Here is a 20,540-nt window from a genome sequence, read left to right on the forward strand (position 1 = left end):
TGTCCATCCCCAGACCCATATTCCATGAATCAAAACCTTATTCCCAAGCCCTTCCCCTTACCTGGCAGAGCTCAGGTAGATACTCAGAAAAGTGAGGATGGAAGAGTGAAGGAACCTTCTGACACAGGACAAGAAAAACAATAACATTCACTATCTAGGTGAGGAGTAAGAGGTCCTGGGCACTCTGTGCTTCTGAAGGATGAGACTCATCTCTTATTCATCTTTATCTCTCATTGGTTGGATGTATGGCCCAGTGCCTGGCACAAAGCAGAGTCCACACAAGTTAATTGGATCAGATTGAATGGAGTTGGGAAAAAGCTAGCGCAAAATCTCTTCTGACAACATTAGACAAAGTTCAACTTGTGAATGCTTCCTTAAAGGTGGAGGAATGGCAACTTCTGGATTCCCTTCTGTGGCTTTTTTTTTTTTTTTCAGAATGCCTGGTAGCATACATGCATGCATTCATTTGTTCCCAAGCTCCCCTTGGAATGTACAGAGCATTGTATATGGGACATGGGAAACATCCAAGTTTTCAGTCCCAACTCTAGGAATTTTACTTTGAGGAAACCTCCTTCCAAAGAGTTAGAATCAGTTGGCTGTAGTTGTTTAATCTGTCCTCAGTGTTGGCCTCTATGCCACACTCTTTGAACAGGAGTAGAAAGGTCCCCAATGTGGTTGCAAATTGGCTCTTGTGTTCATCTTGGCTAATTTAAAAACACTCAATATTTTTCCAAACTGAATTTAGGGCTTTTGATTGAAGCCTGAGTCATTTACTGTGGCAGAACATATCACTACTATAGGAAAAACTAGAACTTAGAAATACAAAGCCCCTTGAAGTAATCCAATGTAGGATAATTACATTATTAAATAAAGCTGTGGGTCTCAAATTATTCTACTGCTGTTGTACATGTGAGGATAATAATGTGAACTGTGCTGAGCAAAAAATGTGTGACAAGAGGGAGCATGTCTGAATAATATGTTTACGTTTAAACAGAGGCTACACAAAACAGGAAGATTGATTTGGTTTCTACATTGTAGTGTTCTAAGTGGGCACAAAGCTGTTGGTGATTCTCTGTGAAGACTATTCTCATTAATGGCAATGGGATATCCAGACTCCATGCCAGATGACGAATAAGTTTTAATAATGCAGACAGCCTCCACTGTGATTTTCATATACCAACAGGGCAAAGGGTTTTCTTTCTTCCTTTGAGAATCTTTATGGCCTATAGGCCTTGCAGAACAGCATACCTGAATGGAGGGTCATGTGCTTTCAAAACTGGGTTTAAAAAAAAAAACAGGAGATGTAAAAAAGTAATGGTTTGGAGTCCTTCAGTACGATAGAAGAGCTAGATTGGGTGGTGGTTGGATTTGGGTTTTATTTTTATTGTCTTTAATAGAGTGTTTTTCTAGGTAATTCAACTGAGCTTTAACGTTGGAATTGGGCTCATTTATCTTCTTTTGTTAATGTTTTAATGGCCAGAGCTGAGTATTTGGGTGCCAAGCTAGTTTTCATTATGGCAACCTGAAAGTGGTTAAAAAATAGACTGTGGAGTTAACACCCTATTAATTTGGCCAAAGGAAATGTGGGAAAGCCTAACCACCAACTTAAGGCATCTTCTGTACATTATAAAATGCTTGCTGCTTAAAGAGGAAACATCTAGGACACTAGGATGCAATTTCTTGCTCTCTGTGTAAATTGTCTTTTAAGTTTAGGGAGGACAAAAATGGTCTAGGCATGATAAGTCGAAGAGGAAAGAAGTGGAACTGGGAATTAACAAAAGGATATTTCTGGGACTTTCTTTGGAAATGGTCTCCTGGTCAGGGAAGCAGGCTGCAACCTAACATGTTTTAGATTAGTGTGTATTAAAAATGTATTTAGGAACATAAAATATTTAGGATTCTTGAATTACTTGTTTGATACCAAATGCCGTTGGCTGTACCATGAAGGATAGTCACATTACCTCTGACAAATCGTGCCTCAGAGCAGTCTTCTGTTTGCTTACTCCCTCTAATTGTGCCAAGTTAGGTTTCCAAAATTCATTGAGCTACCAGCTTCACTCCATTGAGGGGGAATGGGGGATGGAAAAGGTTGGAAGAGGAAAGGCGGCTTGGGAAATGGGAATCCAATACACTAAGGAGCCTCCGTGGCAAATCCATTCCATCGTGTTAAGGGAGTCAAATTAAATCTTAGCATGTACTTGAGACGTTATCTTCACTGCTCAGTCAACAGAAAATTCTTCACATTTTTAACTAGCACGTAAATAGCAAGATCTGTAGTCTTACTTTAGGGGGCAAAAGCACTATAAGAATTAAAACCCGTTTTTACTGTGAAGTGACTTTAAATGCCACGCATCCCGTGGAATTGGCTAGAAATGGAGAAATCTTTAGTCATCCCAGGATGGGAGCAGGGTGGGAGATGACTGTAGAAAAGGCTTAAATGACCAATTTTCCAGAAAGAAGAGGATATGACCAAGCTGGTTTCTGGTTCTACTTCAGTTTTGTCATCTTTGAAATGGGTCTAAGAATAGTTAACTCAGGGAATCTTTATTTATAGGTATTGGATGAGATAATGTCATTAAATTCATAGGTTACTATCTGAATCTCAGGGTTCTCTCCTGCTATCTACTTTAGAGTGGAGGAGAATGAGTAATCCAGATCTTCTTAATGGTCTTCTGGCCCAACTCTTCCTTGAAGGTATCCAGCAGGAGCTATAGGGCCATTATTGTTTCTAGACAAAGAATTAAGAAGAGTTAGGAATGTACGCAGGTACTCAGAAGGGACTGTAGAATACATTCGCACCTCATTCTCTCGTTTTTCATTCCAGTGTTATGTAATAATAGGAATCAGTTTTTTGGATGCCTTCTCTGCGTCAACCATTGAACTCTAATACCTGCAGCATCCTATCTACGCTGTGAAGTGGATTCTTTTGTTCCATTTGACTCATTTTTTTTTTTTTTAGACCAGGATTAACATGGACAATAATGCAGTGCAACTGCATTTGAACCTTGGTCATTAAGACTCTAAGGCTGTTGCTTGCTGGGCACAGCAGCACACACCTGTAATGTCAGCAGCTCAGGAGGCTGAGGTAGGAGGGTAACTAGTTCAAAGCCAGCCTTAGAACTTAGCAAGGCCCTAAGCAATTTATTGAGACCCTGTCTTTAAATAAAATATAAAACAATGGTTGGGGATGTAGCTCAAATAGTTAAGCGCCCTGGGGCTTAATTCCTGGTACCAAAAATAAATAAATAAATAAATAAAATAAAGTTGGTGCTTTCTTAGTTCTCCTTTAGTATCTCCCAACATGGAACCTCCAGAGATGGTGTACCATTAAAAATCATTTGTTTTAGGTCCAACACAATCCTTGGTTCTCTTATAAGAGAAACAGAAGTTAAGCAAGTGTATCTGCCTCTAAAAAGTGTTGGCAATCCTGGTGTTTATTGTATAAGATAAGAATTATGCAATTCAGCATCAAATACTGATGCCTAATAAAGATTTAACATTATGTCACAGGTAGTAAGTTTAGTAATCTTTAGTTCAGAGAATTAGAGTTAGCCTATTAAAGATATTACAGAACAACTACCCTTTAAAAATTGCCATCCTCATTTCAGAAAAAAACAAAACAAAAAAGGATATTATGATGCCAGATGAAATGAGGAAGAATAAAGCCTTCAAAAGAAAGTTGGAGTTTTCATCCATATCAGTGTTGCTCATTTCTTCTTTCTGCTATGGAAGGCTGATATGTGGGAACCCAGGGCCCTCTGGTTTTTAGAGGGGTTCAGCCATACAGGTTCTCTGCCAGGAGAAGGTAAGAGAGGAGAGTAGGGCAGGTGTTCATTCTCTGCTCCTTCATGAGAGATCCTTCCGGGTTGGTGGTTGTCACTTCCAAGGAAGGGTTGCTGCTGCTCAAAGGGTCTGCTCTGATCCTGGTAACTACTGCCACCTCTTCTTTGGCCCATTAGCCTGGGGAGGTGCTGGCTGAGCAGCTGTTGGCCTAGGTTCCTGTACTGTCTATCCCTTATGCCTCTTTACATCCCATCAACACCTTTCTCATCAGTTTCTTTATAAATCCTCCCCTCAGATTATCATTATACAAGTATCCCATCTGTCTCCTGCTAGCATCCTGACGGATACAAAGATAGTTCTTGAAATCTAGTAAATCTGGTTTTATAAAACCTTGCTGCACTGTCCTCATTTTTTTTGTTTCACAACTGACCAATGAAAGCTTCATCTTTACCATCCTGTTTGTCCTGACATTCTTGGATCTTTGAGTGGCAACCACTTACCTGTAGAGTGAAACCTTTTTACTTGCCCTGGGGCTGTACCATTAACAAAGAAAAATAATGTGTAATGGAGCACAGTTGAACAAACTGGTCAGTTCCTCCCATAGCAGCATGTCTGAGAGAGGTTTCAAATAAAGGGAGTGGCCAGCAGAGCCAGTCTCAAAGGTGGCATTCCCCCACCCCCTTACCTGAGTTTCCCAGTGCACATCATAGGCACACATGCCTTCCTAGGGCATGATCTAAAGTGGCTATAGTTGGTCTTTCTAAAAATTGACACAATAGTTTTTTTTTTTCATTATTAGTTTCCATCTTGATGAAAATTTTCCACTCTCTGGAACCATCTGGTATTTTAGTTTCACAATTTCTTCAGCTATCATCATTTATTGTGGTTTTGTGTTCCCAATATGTTATGGTTTAGATATGAGGTGTCCCACCAAAAGCTCCTGTATTAATGCAGGACTGTTCAGAGGTGAAATAGACTATGAGAGCTGTAACCTAATCAGTCCATCCTAGTTTGAATGGGCTAGTGATAACTGTAAGCAGGTTGGGAGTGACTAGAGGAGATGGGTCACTGGGAGTGTGGCCCCTTCCACTGGCTTCCTGGTTGCCATGAACAGAGCAGCAAACCTCCACCACATAATGTGGTGCCTCACCCTAGACCCAGAGCAGTGGACCCTGCCAACCGAGGACTAAATCTCTGAAACCATGAGCCAAAATAAACTCCCTCCTCTAAGTTGTTCCTGCCAGGTATTTTGGTCACAGTGACACAAAGCTGACTAACACACAACATTTATCAGGTTTCAAATGCTACAAGGCACATTCTAAAAATCTGAGCACTGAGGGAAGATTGAGGTAAATAAGCCATGCTTTTCTTTTCTCATTCCTTCCCTCCTTTGCCAGCCTTCTGATATTACCAGTCAAGTGTTTATTGTCCTTGGAATTTAGCTTATTATACCTCTTCTCAGCAATACTGTTGTGTATCATGTGGTATGATAGGAAAGGTTCCATTCGTGTCCTGTCTCCTGAGGGATGATATATAGTAAAGATAGAGGTTCAGCTGTGTGTACAGAGACTATAATTACAGATGTTCAAATAAGTTGGAGTTCAAAATCTGTCTCCTGTCATACCCTACAAGGTGGATGGTTCAGGGCTGGAATGGTGGTTAGGGATCAGGTTTCTGTGTCTCATTTGTCTGATCCAAAGCTATATAGTCACTCCCTTTGAGTGCATGACCTGGAACACGAAATTTCACTAATGCATAGCATGGGTCATAATTTGGTCACATGGCTGCACCTGGATGTAAAAAAAAAAAAAAGCAGAAACATGGTGTCTTACTCTGTGCAAATTTTCAACTTATCATTAAGGAAGTGTAGATATTGGGGGAAAGTTAGGCATAGTTGGGAAGTGTTAAATTCCCCTTATGTCAGGTAAGACATTTTCTTACAAATAAGCCAAAGGGGATGTACAGTTCCACTGAACTCAAGTTACTCTGAGACATCTAAATTGATAACAAGGAATTGGGTCTCAATGAATTTTTGAAATCAAACTAGAATATAGTCATGAACTTTAGAGGCGAGTACAGAAATCCTAGTGGAGAATGGTATCTTTAAGGAGTGATATGCAGAGAAAGAAGACCTGAATCTAGACTCCATCTATGCATATTTGTTTCTTACATTTTTCCAATTGGGAGATGGAATGAGGAAGAAGAGAAATTGAACAAAATAAAGTAGAGGTGGTAGATATTGGGTAGATGTTCTCCATGAATCTCTTACATATCTGTGCATCTTGTAAGCAAAGCCACTGACTGTCTTTGTCCTAGACTATCTTTTAAAGTTGTTTATATAGTGAACAACTTGAGAAGACAAAGATAGTGTCTTGTTCTAGAACAAGGAGCTAGTATGCTATTTTTTTAGTATTAAAGATTTAGGTTCCCCCTTCTCCAAAACAGACCATATTTTAGGACGCAGAGCAGGTTTTAGCAAATGCAAAAACAACAACAACAACAACAACACAAAAATAAACAACAACAAGAAAAAAACATGGTAACTCCTTGTGCTTTATCAGATCCTAATGAAATTAAATAACAAATCCATAACAAGATAAAAAAGAGAAACCACTTTAACACATGGTGCTTTTGAATATAAAGAAAGGGTCACAGAAGAGATCAGGGGAGAAATTTAAAAATTCTTAGAAACCAGTTAGAACAGAGATACAACATATCAAAATCTCTGAGACACTATGAAGGCAGTTTTAAGAAGAAAGATCATACGTTGAAAAAACAAGAGATTCCAAATAAACGGTCTTTTGTAACATCTTAAGGCCTAGAAAAGCAAGAACAAATTAATTCCAAAACCAGGAGAAGATAGGTAGTAATATCAGAACTGAAATTAATGAAATTAAAAATTAAAAAAATACAAAGAATCAAAGCAACAAAAGTTGGTTCTTTCAAAAGATAAAGATTGATAAACACATAGCCAAACTAACGAAAGTTTGAGAAGACCCAAATCAACAAAATTAAAAAACGAAAAAGGAGATATCACCACAGATTTTGGAAATCCAGAGAATCATTAGAAATTGTTATGAAAATGTATACTCTAATAATAAACTGGAAAATCTAGCAATTTCTAAACACAGATTACCTACCCAAATTGAACTATAAGGATATAGAAAACCTAAATAGACCAATATCAAGTAACCAATATCAACAGAGAAAAGCCCTAGATCTGATGAATTCTCAGTTGAGTTCTACCAGACCTTTAAAGAGAACTAATGCCAATCTTAAAATTATTCTATGAGAGAGAACACTCCCAAATTCATTCTTTGAAAGCAGTATCACCCTGACACCAAAATCAGATAAGGACACATCAAGGAAAGAAAACTACCTGCCAATATCCCTGGTGAATATAGATGCAAAAATTCTTAATAAAATATTAGCAATCTTTATTCAAAAGCACATTAAGAAGATTATTCACTGTGATCAAATTGGTTTCATCCCACAAATGCAAGATTGTTTCAGCATGCTCAAATCAATAAATGTATTCATCACATAGATAGAATTAAGGATAAAAAAGATCACACAATCATCTCAATAGATGCAGAAAAAAGCCTTTGAGAAAATCCAGCACCCTTTCATGTTAAAAACACTGAAGAAACTAGGCAAGAGAAAGAATTTAAAGGAAATAGGAAAGGAACAAGTCAAACTATCTCTGTTTACTGATGACATGATCCTATTCTTAGAACACCCCCAAAATTTCCACCAGCAGATTCTAGAGCTTATAAAAAATTGAGCAAAGTTGCAAAATACAAGGTCAACATACAAAAATCAATACCTTTCCTATACTCTGATAATGAATTTTCTGGGAACAATATCAGGCAAACAATTGAATTCACAATAGCCTCAAATAAAAATTCACTGAAGAAAGAAATTGAAAAAGATATCAGGAGGGCTGAGGTTGTGGCTCAGTGGTAGAGCGCTCGCCTAGCATGTGCTAGGCCCTGTTTAAATTCTCAGCACCACATAAAAATAAATAAGTAAATAAAATAAAGGTATTGTGTCTAACTACAACTAAAAAATAATAATAAATATTAAAAATATATATATCAGGAAATGGGAGGCCCTCCCATATTCTTGGATAGGCAGTGTTAATATTGGCAAAATGGCCATATTACCAAAAGTGATCACAAATTCAGTGTGACCCCCACCAAAATACCAGTGACAGTCTTCCCAGAACTAGGAGGAAAAATGTCCTAAATTTCCATTGGAATAATAATAGACTCAAAGCAGTCAAAATAATACTAAGCAATAAGAGTGAGGTCAGAGGCATCCTGACCTCAAATTATGCTGCTGAGCTATGGTCACAAAAACAGCATGGTATTGGTATAAAAATAGGCCCGAAGGCCAATGGAATGAAATAGAAGAAATAAATTCATATTGTATAGTCATTTGATCCTTAACAAAGTGCCAGAAGCACACATTGGAGGAAAGATAGCCTTTTTAACAAAAGATGCTGGGAAAACTACATGTCTATATGTAGAAGAACGAAACTAGATCCCTATCTCACTCTACACAAAAACCAACTCAAAGCAGATCAAAGAGGTAGGAGTTAGACCAGGAACACTGCAACTGCTAGAAGAAAACAGGGTTAACATCCCAACATATTGGTACAGGCACCAACTTCCTTAATAAGACTCATAAAAAAATAAAATCAAGAATCAAGTAGGATGCTTTAAAAACTTCTGCACAGCAAAGAAAACAATTAAAAGTGTGAAAGGAGAGCCTAAACACTGGGAAAAATGTCTTTGCCAGCAACTCTTAGAAGATTAATATCTGAAATATATAAAGAACTCAACACACACACACACACACACAAACACACACACACCAGTGAATACATGGGCAAATGATCTAAACAGACATATCTCAAAAGAAGAAATACAGACATCCATCAAATATATGAAAAAATTTTCATCATTATTAGCAATCAGAGAAATGCTAATCAAAACTATACCGAGATTTCTTCTAACTCCAGTTAAAATAGCAATCATCAAGAATACAAATAACAATAATTGCTGGTGAGGATATTGGGGGGAAGGTACATTGTTGGTGGGACTGAAAATTAGTACAACCAATTTGAAAAGCAGTATGGAGATTTCTCAAAATGCTGGGAATGGAACCAACATATCTCACGTATCTCTCCAAAAGAACTTTAGCTCATTATAGTACTAATGCATATCAATTTTATAGCAGTGCAATTCACAATATCCAAGCTATGGAAGGAGCCTATGTGTCCATCATTAGATGAATGAATAAAGAAAATGTGGCATACACAGTGGAATTTTATTCAGCCATAGAGAAGAATAAAATTATGATGTTTGCCAGTAAATGGACAGAATTGGAGAACATCATTCTAAATAAGCAAGAATCAGAAAGTCAAAGGTCAAATGTTTTCTCTTGTCTGCAGAAGCTAGAGAGAAATGAAGAATTTTTTAAAAATGTAAATGTCATGAAAATAGAAAGAACAGTAGAGTACAGGAAGAGGATCAAGGAGTACAGAGGAGGAATGGGAAAGGGGAGGAACTGCAGAATGGAACTGACCAAATTATGCTGTGTGCATACATGAATATATCACAATGAATTCCACTTTCATGTATAACAATAATGCACCCATTAAAAACATACACAAATTGAATAAAGTCCAGAAGAAGGTCAGAGGGAGGGAGGAGAAGAGGAAAGAGGTCACCACTGAGGATTGAAATTGAGCAAATTATGTTATCTGCATCTATGACTATGTCAAAATGAAGTCCACTATTATGTATAATATAATGCAGTAATAGAAACATAAACAAGTGAAGATTTAGATTCACTAAGCTCAAGACTCTTCTTCTTTAACACATTCCAATGTGTGAGCAGCTTTCATCTATCGCTCCTTGTGTCTTTTGGGGGGTAAATAGATATTATAAGGCCCACACAAATGGTGGAACATTGATTACTGTTAGCACCATGAGCAATAAACCATCCTTTGTGTCCAGGAGTCTCTTAGGCACTGTCTGATCCATGAAACTGTGGTAGGCAAATTTGAGTAAAATTTGGTCACAAAAACAGCATGGTATTGGTATAAAAATAGACATGAAGGCCAATGGAATGAAATAGAAGAGAAAAATTCATATTGTATAGTAAAATCACAGACCCTTCTCAGTTCTTAACACGAGGGAAAGTTCAAGTCAGAAGTAGCATTGTTTATTATCAAATGATACAAAGGGGTCAAGGAAAATTAAGCATAAGAAAATGCCTTGAGTTAGTGACTAATACAATGGTTCTCAAACTTTTTTGGATTCAGGAATTTTTACACTCAAATTACTGAGGACCCCAATAAGTTTTGTTTATGTGAGTGATACATATCAATATTTATGGTTTTGGAAATTAAAACTGAGAAATAATTTAAAATGCTAAATTCACTTAAAAATAATAATATGACATTCACATGAAAAAAAAATGTCAAGCTGAACTGTATAGCTTACACCAAATTAAGTCAAAATTGGTCAGAATCCTAAATGTAAACCATTAAAGTATAAAATTTTTGATGCTTTTGTTGTTGTTTTGCATGGTTCTGGGAATTGAACCCAGGTCCTCAAGCTTGGTAGGCAAATGCTCTACCACTGAGATACTTTCTCAGCCCATCAAAGTAAAAAACTTTTGGATGAAAACATAGAAATTCTTTGTGACCTCAGATTAGGCAAACAGTTCATAGATATAAAAAGCAAAACCACAATCCATAAAACAAAAAGCTGACCAATGGAACTTAATCAGATTTTAAACTTTTGTTTTATTAAAGAAACTGTTAGAAGAATTCGACAAAGTGGGAGAACATATTTTCAAGCCACATATTTGTCAAAAGACTTGAATCTAGAAGTTTCAAGAACTCTCAAAACTCAATAGTAAGAAAGCAAACATCACAATTTTTTAAGTGGACAAAAGATTTAACATCAACTTCTTTGAAAAAAGATATACAGGTGGCAAATTAGCACCTGAAATGATGTGTGATATCATTAGTCATTAGGGAAAGGAAAACTAAAAAGATGATGAGAAATTACTATGTACATATTAGGATGGCAGTAATTAATTTATAGGGTCAGTATCAAGTGCTGGCAAGCATGAGTAACAACTGGAACTCTCATATGGTGCTGGTGAGAATGCAAAATGGCGCAGCCTCTCCAGAAAATGGTTGGGCAGTTTCTCAAACATTGCGTAGCAATCCCTCTCTTAGGTGTTTACTCTAGAGAATTGAAAATGTGTGTTCACACGGAAACCTGTGCATGCAAGTTTATAGTAGTTGTGTTTGTAATCACCAAAATCGAACCTGCCCAGATGTCCCTCAGTCAGTGAATGGATAAACAAAGTTTGGTGGCCATCCACACCATCAAATTCTATTCAGCAATAAAAGGTAATAAGCTGTTGACTCATGCAGCAACATGGGTGGATCCCAAAAGTATTATGCTGAGTGAAAGAAACAATCTAAAAGGTTTTTATACCATATGATTCAATTTACATGACATTTTAAGAAAGAAAACCAAAGCAAGAGCTGATCAGTTGTTGCCAAAAGTTGGTGTGGAGTGGGGGGAATGTAACAAATACAACATAATACAAAGGGCTTTCGAGGGTGATGGACTGGTCTATATCTAGTGATTGTGGTGATACTGGTTTTATGATTCTGTCCTTGTGTTAAAATTCACAGCACTGTATACCAAAAAAAAGGAAATTTTACTCTAAATTAATTACAATAATAAATTAAAATACCAATATAAACCCACTATGAAAATGTAACACATTTTAATGAAAATTAACTATATTCTCAAAAACAAAAAGATCAGTGGAAACAGTGGCATGGTTTTATGTTTTTTGTAAATCTCTTTACTGTCTGGCTTAATAGAGAGCTGGATTCACGTATGTGTTTCTGCATTCAGACAGTTGTGATATCACATGTCACAGGTCTGGAAAACCCCACTGCACACTTGAAAGAGAATGAGAGTGAGAAAAAAAGCCTATGTCTTGATATGATTAGAATTGCTGTTTTCACCCACTGGACCACCTGAAGGGGTCTCAGGGATTTCCAAGGCTTCCTGGACTTTACTTTAAGAACCACTAATAAAACATGTCGTCCAAAATTTCATTCATTTTTTTCAAAAACTTGTCCCTCCCATCTCCACATATCCCCATTGTTTCTGTAATGGCTTTGTAAAAAGTGATCCACTTATTGGCTTAAATTTATTTAAAGAGGAAACTTTCTATATCTCCTATAAGTAGAAAACCAGTACCACTTTTCCATAAATAGAGCAACAATAAATAAACAACGAATAACTTTATGTAAAGTTTCCCTGTGAAAGACCTGAATTCATCTAGGCATGCTACACTTTGGAAAACATCAATATAGAGAAGTAATGACACATAGCTAAATCTGGCATTACTTCATTTGTGCCAACCCATTGAATCCAGGCAATTAATGTAAGAGTAGACAGTGTAATCCTTTTTTTTTTCTTTTCATCAATGAAAAAAAAAATTGAAACTCAGGGAGTATAAAGAAGTTGTCCTATGTTTCATTGGAAGTAAATTCCAGGGCTGAGATTTGAACCCAGGCATTCTGGCTGCAGTCTAAGGTGCTGTGTTGGTAGAAAAGAAACCCAGGTCCTCATCTAAATCCTGCCATAAGTTGATACCAGGACATGCCACTGAAGCTCATTGTCCTCATCAATAACATGAGATGGACTGAATCTGTGGGTATAAATGAAAATGTACCTTTGATGGTACCAGGCAGGTCAGGGAAGAGTGGACTAAATATAATGTGATAATGAGTGGTGGGGATTTTACATCTTGTCTAAAGAAGGCATCTGCTGCAGCTTAGTTTCAAGTGGTTTTTTGTTATTGGTTTTGGTTTTGTTTTATTTTTTTTTCTTTTTCTTTGTTTTATTTTATAAGAGAAAGTTGAAGTCTGGACATTTTTGTTTAAATTTCCAATTCTTTAAACAGTTGGAGGGACCAGGCATACACACCGGCTGGCTGGTCTGTGATTTCTTGACTAGATTATCTCCTCTGACTTAGAGGATTCATGATTAAATGGGCTGTTTTTGTACAGTGGTAGAAACAAAATCCGAATTACAGAAATAATTTTAAACAACGATGAAGGGGGATAAGGACTTAAAAAGTGTCTTAACACAGCCTACATAAATATTGATTAAGAGCTGGGTTAATCGAAAAGTCAAGGTACATTAATAGAATAACAAAGTGTATTTCTTTGTGTTCCTTTTGTGTTGTATTAAAGCAAATCAGCAATATTTATCCAGTGCTAATTCTCAGTTTGCAGAGAGCTAATGTAATCATGAGATGAGCTTATTGAAATTCTTTTCTTAGACATAGAGACTTGCCCAAGAATGGTACATATTAGGAACTTTAGTCAGCACTTGCTCAGAATAGTAAATATGAGCATGTGATTTATGCCACTGTGTGTTCAAAGCAATGTTTCCTGAGACATTTTCTACTTGTGTGTTGACTGTTTTGTTTTTTGGAGATTGGTTTGCTGTTTCGCCCTCCTCCACTTATCAGATTTCCTTTTAAATTCTGGCATTTAACAATGTTGCAGGGCCAGTTTCTCTGTGAATCCATAATAAAACATACTGGTTGTTTCACAATTAATACAAACTGGGGTTTATGGTTTGCATGTTTATGTGAATTCCTGCATTTTTTTTTATGTGTGTGTGAGAGAAAAGGAACAAGCACAGAATCTATAGACTGAATCTTGAAAGATGAGTTGATTCATCAGTGACATCAGAAGGATTGTATTTTCTCTTGGTTAATAAACTATTTGTTTGGCGGGTGGTTGTAAGCCTGCCAGAGCTAGTCATGCCATTTCTTGGAAAAGATCTGAAGCAACTGGTAATTGAAATGATAATCATTTGATCATAGTCAGAGCTATTTGAAAATAACACTCATCTCCAAACTTGTCTATTCTAGGAAACCTTATTTGGTCAGAATGTTGCCAAATTCCATTTTTACTAACGTTGAGACTGATATATCATACAACTTAATTATTTTCCAGTACATTCTAGATTTGATTGCTGGTATGTCCTGTCCAGAAGCTGTTCCCATATGCTTTGAAACAATACCCAGTCTGAGTTTTTATTCTGACATTTAGTAATCACCATGTAATAGCTATAAAATGCATGACAACTACAGATCTTTTATTTCAAGAGGATAGTGTGGTGAGTCTGGATGAAATCACCCGTTGAAATGGTACTTTGTAATGTGCCCCATTGTTGATAAAGTATTGAAATTTTTTTTCTTGAGAAGAAGATGAAAACACATTTTCCACTTAGTTTCTCCTTTAGTGGAAGTTCATATTTGATCATGATAAGGGGAAAGATTCCATTACCAAAGTTTTACTTTTCATTTTTGATAGAGTATTTGTTACTTTCTGCTGCCTAGTAAACTTTCTTTCAAGAGCAACTTGGGACTGGGTGAGGAAAAGTGAAATTTTAGATCCTACCTTAAAACTTTTTAGAAACTTAAATCAGGGCTTCTTATTATGTGAAGCTTATCTTAATAAACCCCTTTTGGTTTGAATCGAAGTGGTGTTTGCAGTGGTGTGTGTGTGTGTGTGTGTGTGTGTGTGTGTGTTGGGGGTGTGGGGGTGTGTGCATATGTGTAGGTGGGGGAAGGAGGAAAGAGTTATGTTTAACAGTAAAATTAGCCAAAATTAGTTGTGAATTCCTTGTCTTTAATAGCTTAGAGACATCTTCCTGTTGTTGTTTTGTCTAAAATATTTTGAAGGTTTTGTAAGCTTAGGGGTTTTCACAGCTAAGCCTTCTTCAGAAATGTGAAGTAAAAGAAATAAAAGGAGTCAGTGCAAGTTGAAATGTCAAATGCTTCAAATAATTTAACTTAAAACCCAGTGAGACAATCTTTATAAGCCTTTTTCAAAGAATTGTTGGGCAAGGGAGCCTTCCCTTTGTTCCATGTATGGATATCTATTAAATATCTTGCTGGATTAATTCTGAAGCAGAAAAGTTGGTTGTTTCCTGGAAGCAATTAGAGATGCTTAAAATTCAAATTTATGATCCATAGGAGGAACTTAAGTTTCAACTTCTTCTCTTAGATTCAAAGACTTTCTCCTCACTCCACCCTCTCACCCCCTACCCCATATGCATTAAAAGAAAAAAATCAGTTCATTTCTCAACTTACAAAGTTTTCAAGAAACATGAGAATGTGTAAGTTTCTTTCAGTGGGAAGCACATAACATTTATGAAGTATTTCTTTTGGGATTACATCACAGTTTTATTTAATTTTTAGGACAAAAGTTAAATTCAATATTTGTGTATAAGCCAAGGGAAAATGTACCATAAACATAGGAATTTTGGGGTGAGTCAGAGTTCCAAGAATCCTAGATTTACTTAGACCATTTATATGGAGACAGGCTAACGATTAGTCATCTAGCCCTTGCTTTTTACATTTGCAATTAATTGCACCTAAAAATCAGCTTTTGCCCAAGTGGTGAGATTAAGGTAGAGTGAGCTTTGCAAACAGCATTCAAAATGGCTATTAGGATTACTGCCTATTTTTTTTTTTTTTTGGATACTTTCTAATTGTGTAACAAATATATCATTTAAATTATTGTTTAAATAACCAGCAGTGAAAAAAACAATAAATCTCCAGTGAGTTATTGGAGATCCTCTGATATTGAAAAACACACTGCCTGCTTATCTAAGGTTAAACATTCACATGGCATTTCAGGTGGGCTGTGTGGGAGAGTGTATCATTTATCTTTAACCCATAAATAATATTTTTTGCCCATCTCACCTCTTGTAGGATGAAGTCATTGCTGTTTCTGAAAAGGTGATCGTGAAGCTTGAAGACCTGGTCAAGTGGGTCCATTCTGATTTCTCCAAGTGGAGATGTGGCCTACGAGCTGGGCCAATGAAAGCAGAGACATTGGGAAGAAATGGACAGCGAGAGGCTCTGCTGAAGTACAGGCAGTCCACCCTCAACAGTGGACTCAATTTCAAAGATGTTCTCAAGGAAAAGGCCGACCTTGGTAAATATGATTCTTGCTTCTAAATCCAATGCGTGGGTATAGATCGTAACCTACCTTTTTAGTTGTAGATTTTTTTTCTAGTGAAGTGTGTCTCCATGTGTGTATTAACACTTTATGCTGAAAAGGGACTGAGAATACAGATGGAGAGATGTTAGTGGGGTGGGTGAGGAATGGTTGAACAGGTGTTCCCTGTCGGATCACAGAGCCCTGTGCTGAGTGATGTCCTTAAACAACTTATAGGGCACCATCAAGACATGAGACTTAAATTCAGGCACCTAAAATTGAATTGATGAAGAGTTTAAATATTTGCTGTTAAGTAGTCAGTGCCCCATCTATTAATGCCATGTCAGAATTTTGTGTTTTACAATGGGTAGAGGGCCAAGTGAGGAAAAGAGATGAGTTACTTAATATGAAGTGAGAGAGCTACCGGAGGCAGGGGATCCATGGATTTGGCAGTTTATGAAGTGGATTTCCTTGAGCTCTTAAGCATTCAACTGTGTTCTTTTCTTTTTTACCTCTCCCTCTTCTACTATAAGTTTAAAGGAGAAAAGGAGCTTTGGAGTGTGACTAGTGCTTGAACACTAACTCTGACACCTACTTAGCTGTGTGGCTTTAAGCAAATAATTTAACCCCAAAGCCTCAGTTTCCCCTTGTGAAAAATAGCGTCATTGTGAGAAGAGAGGTGTAAAGAGTCCAGCCTGGTGATGACAGACACAAGGGACTGCATAATTGATTCTGTTGCTGTAACACTTTCTTCTTCCTCCATGATTTCTTTCTTTGTTCTTTTCCTTTTGTTAATATCCTCCTGTTGCCTTCACTGACTTATTCTCTTAGCATTGCTCAAGACCAAAAAGTTGTTGACCTCTGATTTAGCCTAGTTATTTCCTCTTTAGGCAAAGAGGAACTTCACTTTTAACATATTAAGGGATCTTTTTCTTTCATTCTAACACAATGCTGATTTTCGCAGCCCTATTTTATGCCTTAATATGGCAACTTCCTGTTTTTTTTTTTTTAAACCTAGAACTTAACTATTACAAGAAACCTTGATGATTTATTTTAACTGGCATAAAGAAACTGAATAACACCAGTAACTGACTGGGTCTTTCATATGATTCTGGTTTGTGACTAGCTGTGCTGTGTTTTGGGAACAGCATTAATATTGACTTACAGTTTGCCAGTCAACAGTTTACTGATGTCAGAGGGTAATATTTGGGACATGGCAGCCTGATTGTCATGTGCACAATTAAAGAAAAGTATGAAGCCAGGGTTTTCTTTCTAAAGCCAAAGAATTTTTTAATAGTCTTCTTATATATACTGTCACATGCCCCAATTTTGTGAACGCACAATGACTACCCTCATGACGTGTGAAAATGCTGACTAATACATCCGTTCTGTTGCTTTCCTAATGTAGGATCTAAGATGTATTGCCATTGTCTTATGTTTTCCTTAACATTAAAACCTTTCTTTGTTTGATTTTTTTTTTTAGTTGTGGAATATACTGTTACTAATAAAAAAAATTAAACAGGAAACCCACGGGGGACAAAAGGATGTGTAGATGGTTAAGCTTGATGTCACACATATAAACAAGAGTATTTATAGCAGGGTTGTTTTGTGTTTCAAGTGGATAGTTTATTAATGAGCATGAAAAGAAAACCAATTTCTTAATTCCATCAAAAAGATTTAGAGACTTTGATCTCTTGGATTCTAAAAAATATCCATAATCTACCTTTTTTACAAATTGATTCCAGAAGAAGTGGGTTTATAGACAATATTCAAAATACTTGCAGGTGGTTTGGCCTGGAAAATCTAGTTTAGTGGTTTTTAAATCTAGTTACTCTCCAGATTCACTAGGGGAATTTAAAAAGCAATACTGATTACTGGGTTCAGCTTCCTCAGATTCTTCCAGGTTGGACTGAGGCAAGGCCCAAGAATGTGTGCTGATAAAAGTCTTGCTAAGTAATTCAGAATTTTTTTTTTCCTAGTCTTGAGAGACAACTCCAAGATTAGTGCTGAGGACAGGAAAATAATCAACAGGAGATTTGGTGGGCAAGAAACACCATGTACCTTTTCTTTTTTTAATGTAAACTACCCCTTTAAGGATAGAATTTAGGGCCTTGAAATTCTACTCAGTCGGTATGAACTGTGGGGAATTTGAGACAAATAGCTTTTGTAATTGGAATGCACACTGTGTTGTAATAATGTGGAAAGAGAAACAAAAACTTTCCTTAATGTAATGAGTTTCCATTATCTGCCTGATCTAAGGTTTGTAAGTCGACATTGTCAGGAATTATACTGGGGAGAGAGGGGGTGTCATTTGCTGTACACAATCCTGTCCCACCAACTCTCTCTTTAGCCTCTTCCTTTCTCTGTATGTGACATCAAAATATTTGTTGTCTCTACTTTTCTTTCTACACAGTGGTTTTCTTATCTCTCTTTCTCTTGGCCACACTGAAACCATCTCCAATACCACATTGTTAATGGAAGTTCACACACTTATTAGGTTTTTCCTTCTGTAGAACCCTTCCAACTTCTCATTGTTCTTACCAAAGAAAGATGAACTTTGAGATTACCTAAGACCCTCCTCTTTTTTTTTTTTTTCCTGGTGAAAGTAAACAAAGAATGCAAAGATCTCACCTTTCTATGGATAAAGTAAAATTCTTAACATGTTATTTTTTTTTAACTGAGTGATTTCATCCTGTTACAAAATTAATAATAAAGAAAGAAATTAGGTTGATTTTTAAAGAAGGGACTTTAAAATATCCAGGGTAATTAAATAACTCTTCTTGCTCTGTGTTTAGGTAGAATAAGTTCCCTTTAATCCCAGTTTGTGTCACTTCCTGTCTCTGAATAGTAAAAAAAACCAAGAATGTTCTCACAAATACGCGTCTGCCAACAAATTAATACTCCACAAAGAGAAACTCTGCCTCAAACGGCAGCTTCCAATAATTGCTGTGATTCAAATCACAAGTCTTTCATTTTTTTATACCCCTTCCTTCTTGAAGGGGCACATTTGGACAATATTTGAGGATGACCCATTTGTTTCTTAAAAATCTCTGGAGTTTTCATTTAAGACTCTAAATGACTGTTGACTAAAATTACAGAGAAGTGTAGTGGAAAAACTAGTCATCTTTAAAAAACACTTGTGAGATATGGTAAAGTGGCTTCACATCTTCTCTTTGTCCTTTTCAAAGAAAATTCCATATGAAACCAGTGCAAATTGTGATTTTACTGGGTAAGATGTTTTACCTTCTTTCAGTCTATTTCATGCTGAAGTTTATTTTTAAAAATGAAGAAAAATAACTATGTTAAAATAGAAGGGTTAAGGAATGTATTATTCATAAGCATAACGAACACAAGAACCTGTTTTTCCAGAAGAATCGGGTTGATTAAATCATTCACTACACAAGCCTCTAGTTATTTATTTTTGTCTTTAGAATTACAGTACTTAGCTTTTGTAATAAAGTGGACTTGATACCCATATTTGGTATGGCAGTTGGAAGTAGTCAAATGAAGAATTGCTTCATTTTACAAATTTTTAGCAACTGAGGAATATAAATACTATCAGTTAAACATAGCAAACTTGCTTTTTTTTAATTTCTTGGGCTATAGTTTGAAAAAAAATCAAATTATTTTATATAACACTGCTTCTTACAGAGTTCCTTTAAGTGAAGTATGAAAGCTGCAGTGTAAGCTTTATTGGCCTATAAATATGTCATTATAGTTGGACTACATTTATATGCTTTGGATTGTTGTTTAAGCCAAGAAAATATGTCTCTACAGGTTGACTTTTTATTGAAACCCTTTGAGGCATACAACAGGCCGAGGTTATTAAAACAGCATTTTCATTTTTTTTGCAGCAGACTCATTGTCAATTATGCTGCCACAAACTGTCTGTGGATGGGCAGTTATGAATGGTTTCATCTCCAAATATGCCTTTAGAAAAAGAAATATAAGATAGAGAAGTCTGAACTGAAATTGAGAAAAGAGACCCAGTGTGTGTGTGTGTGTGTGTGTGTGTGTGTGTGTTTGTGTGTGGTTGTGTGTGTGTGTGTGTGTGTGTCTGCATGAATTTAATGATGGAGGTTCCCTCGGCCCAATTTCTGTTTCTAAAGTCGCATAAAATTGAGAAAGATTAGCTTCCCTCTCCCTTCTGGGGCTGGGACTTCCCCCGTACTTGTGCATGGTGGTGTTGAAAGGGCAGTGGACAGGATGTCAGGAGAAGCTTGTCACTCCCTGGAAAAAAGGCGCTGTATGTTTATAACTTTGGGTCCTTTGTGTGTGAAATGAGTGGTAATATGTACCTGGTTTTATCTCATTGGATTTGGAGGAGATTAGCTGAGAACAAATTAATTAGTATCTATGAGTTTTTTTGTGATACTGAAGTCAAAGGTAGTATTTTCATTATATTATTTTTAGAGGGAAATTATATGATAGAGAGCTGTGTGGTACAATGATAGCTTATTTGTTCATTCTGAAGGTCTCTAATCATACACCCATTCTAGTTATTTAAATCAGGGTTTACTCTCAATACTGTTTGCCTCAGTGGAAGTCCTTCAGGTTCTTATATACATATATATCTGTATTTTTATCTCTATAGTTTATCTATAAACTATACCTATATAGTTTATAAACTATGTATAAATATATATATATATATATATATATATATATATATATATAT

General features: G+C 36.4%; 1 protein-coding gene across 3 annotated transcripts in view; it reads left to right on the plus strand.

The window, feature by feature from the left end:
- Arid5b (AT-rich interaction domain 5B) overlaps window positions 1-20,540 on the plus strand; it is a 183,078-nt gene that overhangs the window by 19,709 nt on the left and 142,829 nt on the right. For all 3 annotated transcript variants that reach the window (XM_015504696.2, XM_048814437.1, XM_048814428.1), the window contains one exon: window positions 15,634-15,859. In XM_015504696.2, coding sequence (XP_015360182.1) covers window positions 15,634-15,859 — 226 coding nt within the window. The remainder of the gene's footprint in view (window positions 1-15,633; window positions 15,860-20,540) is intronic.

The sequence above is a fragment of the Marmota marmota genome, unplaced genomic scaffold (genome assembly GCF_001458135.2).
Source record: "Marmota marmota marmota unplaced genomic scaffold, marMar, whole genome shotgun sequence".
NCBI lineage: Eukaryota > Metazoa > Chordata > Mammalia > Rodentia > Sciuridae > Marmota > Marmota marmota.